This window comes from Salpingoeca rosetta, assembly GCF_000188695.1.
Source record: "Salpingoeca rosetta unplaced genomic scaffold supercont1.14, whole genome shotgun sequence".
Classification (NCBI taxonomy): domain Eukaryota; class Choanoflagellata; order Craspedida; family Salpingoecidae; genus Salpingoeca; species Salpingoeca rosetta.
In genome coordinates this window covers 789,003-790,742 of record NW_004754920.1, presented here as the reverse complement: position 1 = coordinate 790,742, position 1,740 = coordinate 789,003, and the positions used below count along the sequence as shown (strand labels likewise).

Genomic DNA, 1,740 nt, shown 5'->3' with positions numbered 1-1,740 from the left:
CAGCTTCGCCGGCCTACGTGCATGTGGAGAAGAGCAGCACGCGGCACAAGCTTGACCCACGCTCACGCGTTGGCGTCTACGTCGGCTTCGCCGAGGAGGACCAGGCCCACGTCGTCTGGATGCCGGACACGCGACGCGTTGTCCACACCATCCACGCACGCTTCGGCGCCATCAAGAACAAGGACGTCGCCTCCTCTCAGCAGCAGCAAGAGCAGAACAGCGGTGCCTCTGCTTCGCATGCCAACAAGACCGCTCAGCGTTCAACCGAGGACAGTGCCACCGGCGCTCCCACTGCACCACGTGTGGGGGAGCCGCAGCTCCAGCCACGCGCCCTTGGCGGCTCCGTCTGGGACCAGCTGCTGTTGTCCGGGACCCTCGGCGACAAGGACACCTCTGGTGGCTCAACCACCACGTGTCACGTTGCCACCAGCGCTGCTGGTACGGGGGAGAAGACATCAGCAGTGGGTGGTCATCTACCAGACATCGCTGCTGGCAGTGTTGCCACGTCAGCTGAGCCAGCCACCGTCAAGGAGGCGCTTGCCTCGCCAGACTGTGAGGAGTGGCGCCAAGCCATCCTGGACGAGTTTGCGGCAATGCAGGCCAATGACGTCTACGACGTCGTGCCTCGCGCTGACCTTCCCAAGGGCCACAAGCTGCTCCGCAGCATGGTCATTTTTCGGAAGCGTGACGACCAGGGCAAGGTGATCAAGTACAAGGCGCGCTGGGTTGCCAAGGGCTACTCCCAGGTCCACGGTGTCAATTATACGGACACCTTTGCCCCGACGGCCACCATCTCAGCCATCCGCACCATGCTCGCCATGGCCGTCGCGCGTGGCATGGACATCCAGCAGATGGACGTCAACACGGCGTTCCTCAACGCGCCCGTGGATCACGAGATCTACGTCCAGCCACCGGCCGTCGACGGCATCTTCTCGCCGAATACGGTCCTGCGCCTCAAGCGCGGGTTGTATGGCCTGAAGCAGAGCCCGCGCCTGTGGAACCACACGCTGGACGCCTGGATGCGCGAGCAGGACTTCGTCGCCACAGCCACGGACGCCTGCATCTACCGCCGCACCCGCACAGGTGGCAAGGTGATGTGGGTTGCCGTCTACGTGGACGACCTGCTCATCTTCGCCGACGGCGACAACGACATGGCCGCCTTCAAGAAGGCCATCTCCAAGCGCTTCAAGATGAAGGACCTGGGCAGCCCAGACATATGTCTCGGCATCAAGGTGCAGCACAACCGCAAGGCCAGGACCGTCACCATGAGCCAGGAGCACTACCTGCGCAACGTGCTGGAGACCTTCGGCATGGCTGACTGCAAGCCGGTCGGCACGCCGCTCTGCACGGGCTACGTCGACAAGCCAGCCGACAAGGAGGAGCCACTCCCGGACGTGCCGTTCCGCGAGCTGCTTGGCTCCCTCCTCTATGCTGCGACGATGACGCGCCCAGACATCTCGGCGGCTGTCTCCATCCTGTCTCGCCGTATGCAGCACTTCGGCATGGACCACTGGAAGGCTGCCAAGCACCTTCTTCGCTACATCAAGGGCACCTTGTCCTACACCATCAAGTACGCCGCCACTGGCGACACCAGCAACGGCAGCACTGCCGACGGCGTGCTCTCAGCGTACTCGGATGCGTCATTCGCCTCCGACGTTGACACGCGACGTTCCCGCACGGGCTTCGTCGTCTTCTGTTCCACGGGCCCGTGTCCTGAAACTCCAAGCTGCAGGCCACCGT

The 1,740-nt window shown here is 63.6% G+C and overlaps 1 protein-coding gene across 1 annotated transcript in view; it reads left to right on the top strand.

The window, feature by feature from the left end:
- Positions 1 to 1,740, top strand: part of PTSG_12421 (uncharacterized protein) — a gene marked incomplete at both ends in the record, with an annotated part of 4,578 nt that overhangs the window by 2,420 nt on the left and 418 nt on the right. The window contains one exon of the mRNA XM_004993104.1: positions 4 to 1,685. Within this exon, the coding sequence (XP_004993161.1) occupies positions 4 to 1,685 (1,682 nt within the window). The remainder of the gene's footprint in view (positions 1 to 3; positions 1,686 to 1,740) is intronic.